The sequence below is a fragment of the Mycetomoellerius zeteki genome, unplaced genomic scaffold (genome assembly GCF_001594055.1).
Source record: "Mycetomoellerius zeteki isolate Tzet28-1 unplaced genomic scaffold, Tzet1.0 scaffold1022, whole genome shotgun sequence".
Lineage (NCBI taxonomy): Eukaryota > Metazoa > Arthropoda > Insecta > Hymenoptera > Formicidae > Mycetomoellerius > Mycetomoellerius zeteki.
Genome location: NW_017255936.1, coordinates 2,526 through 5,483, shown reverse-complemented (window position 1 = coordinate 5,483; position 2,958 = coordinate 2,526). Strand labels below are relative to the sequence as shown.

General features: G+C 41.2%; 1 protein-coding gene across 1 annotated transcript; it reads left to right on the top strand.

Annotated features, from left to right (window-relative positions):
- The first annotated feature begins 517 nt into the window (after positions 1–517).
- LOC108720678 (uncharacterized) lies at positions 518–1,842 on the top strand. Its single transcript, XM_018444802.1, is given in 3 exon segments — positions 518–1,195; positions 1,198–1,413; positions 1,774–1,842. Coding segments are annotated over 2 exon segments (882 nt in total). The 3' UTR covers positions 1,402–1,413; positions 1,774–1,842.
- Positions 1,843–2,958: the final 1,116 nt, after the last annotated feature.

Here is a 2,958-nt window from a genome sequence, read left to right as displayed (position 1 = left end):
GACCTTTTATAAATACAGGTTTTGAAATTAACAGACGATTGGTTTTTGTTATGCGATTATTAGGAATTGGACGAGAAGGTGTCAATTTATTTGCTGGACTTATGGATTTTGGCACGGGTTTAAGTAACACTGCGTATGATGGTATTGTCAATCAGGTGTATAATGCGGCAAAATATGTCTTTGAAGTTGTATGTAAAAAAGCGGTTGCAGAAGAAGAAAAATTAAATGAAAAAAAAGAAAAACCAAAATCTGATTTTCACGTATCTGGTGATGGGTCGTGGAAAAAACGTGGTTTTTCGTCTTTACTCGGTGTTACAACTCTAATTGGAAATTTGACTGGCAAAGCAATCGATCTTATAGTAAAAAGCGCGTTCTGTAAATCTTGCATTGCATGGAAATCAAAAGAAGGTACTGCCGAATATACCGAATGGTATGAAACACACCATGAAGAGTGTTTGGCAAACCATTCCGGTTCAGCTTTTCAGCAGGAAAAATGGAAGTCGATTCGATAAAAGAGATGTTTTCCCAATCAGAAGAGAAGTACGGTGTCAGATACGTCAATTACATTGGAGATGGCGATTCAAAAACTTTTCAGGGTATTTTAAACTTGAATCCTTATGGCGATGAGTGTCCCGTTATAAAAAGCGAGTGCATTGGGCACATTGAAAAACGGATGGGCACGAGGCTTCGAAATGTTAGAAAGGATAAAAAACTTGGAGGCCGCGGCAAATTAACTGACGTACTTATAAAAAAAATTACACGGTACTACGGGCTAGCTATTCGTCGAAATGTAAATTCGGTACAGGACATGAGAACGGCCATTCAAGCAACATTCGACCATCTGACTTCTACGGATGCGAAACCGAAGCATCAAAATTGTCCGGCCGGAGCCGATAGCTGGTGTAAGTGGCGGAAGGCTGAATCGATTGGCAAAACGGCTTCTTACAAGCATCCTTCTCCTCTTCATCCGGATGTAGAAAAGAATATTCTATCCATTTTCAAGGATCTTTCAAAAGATGAGCTTTTGAATAAGTGTTTAGGTGGTTATACGCAAAATGCGAACGAAAGCTTCAATGCCACAGTTTGGCGTTTAGCCCCTAAACACCTGCATTCCGGAGCAAAAATCGTTAATATTGCTGCATTTATTGCTGCTGCAGTGTTCAACGAAGGCTATAATGCTATCTTGATGATTATTATATGAACAAATTAGAAATTGTAATCGGACTGCAAGCAAATAATTTCGCGCAATCATACGACGAGAAGCGGATGACAAGACAGGATCACCGCAGCATAGAATGTTCAAAAGCCGCAAGAACAGCCCGAAGAATGCAGCAAATGGCGCAAAATGAGTTCTACGAGGAAGCTGAAGGTTTATTATATGCACCTGGAATAGCAGATTAGCTTCAAATGGCCGTAAGTTCTAAATTTATAACATATATTCGTTTCAAAAACTTTAAACGCGTTTTTCTCGAAACAACATTTTTCGAACTCGTGTGCACGATTCAGAAAATACTACTGTACCGATTTGGCTTTACCACGGCTCATTTTAAAGGTGATTCATTTCTCTAGAACTCATCGGAATTTGTTTTTGTAAAAAAATAAAAGTTAACAAGTTTTATTGCATAACAATGTCGATTTTTTTTAACGAAAAACGCACTCGTTAATTAAACAGTGTTAAAAATGATAATTTTTAAATAAATTAAAAAAATACAGCACGATGTCGACAAGCCAGTGACATAAATTTAACACAAAATTATGATTTTTTGATTTCAGATCAAATTTGGGGGCGCTGCAGTGCACACCATGATCGCAGCCGATTAGCGACGTAACGACTTCACGGCTTCACTTTCGACATTACATATTAATATTTTTGTACGAAAAAAATAATTTGTGTTCTTTAAATGTGTAATGATAACCAGTAAAAATTTCAAAATATTTGGTCTTAATATACCGGAGAAAAAAATTGGTCAAAATCGTTCATTTTTTAGCCGTCTAAACCGGGTTCCCCCGTCAAAGCGCACATCGCTCAATTTTTCGATGCGGTGGACAAACTGGAATCCATGGATGTTAGAATCAACGGAGATCTTCTCTCGATAATGCTCCTGTACAGCTTACCTAACAGCTTCGAGAACTTCAGGTGTGCGATCGAATCTCGTGACGCGTTACCGAATGCCGAAAATTTAAAGGTAAAAATTCTCGAGGAGTACGAGGCGCGAAATCAGACGACGACTGAAGAGTCGGGAGCGATGCTCGCTCATCGCGGAAAAAGCAACTCGAATACGAAAACTCATAAGAAAAGTCCGACGCCGCGCAAGGAAGCAGCCACGGGAGAACCCCCACGCTTTAAATACAAGTGTTCGCTCTGTAAAATTCAAGGACACAAATACGCCGATTGTCGGAAGCGCAAGAAGCAGGAAGAAGAGAAGGCCAACAACACGGAAGTGGAGACCTTTTTCACTGAAACCGTGCAGTACTCTCCGAACAAGCCACTTAGATCCTTGACGCAAAATCTGTGGTGCCTGGACAGTGGATGTACGTCGCATCTATGTTATGACATCCAGAGGATGGAGAATTCCACGCAAGTGAAGAGCGACATTAAGATGGCCAGTCACGCCACCAGTTCGGTCACCGCGAGGGGAAACGTGGAACTCTCGACCAACGTAAATGGAAGGAACAAAAGGATTCGACTAGAGAACGCCTTACACGTTACGGATCTTAGGACTAATCTACTGTCCGTCGCGAAAATAGTGGACAAGGGGCATCAAATTGTTTTCGAAAAGACACAGGCCACTGTGGAGGATCGGCAAGGGAACGTCAAGCTCATTGCGAAGCGCCGGGGAGACTTATATTTCCTGGAAGAATCAAATGATGAGGCCAACGCAGTCGCGCAAAGGAAACGTCCTGATATCGAGATCTGGCACGAGAGATTGGGGCACCTCAATCAGAGCGACCTGTTAT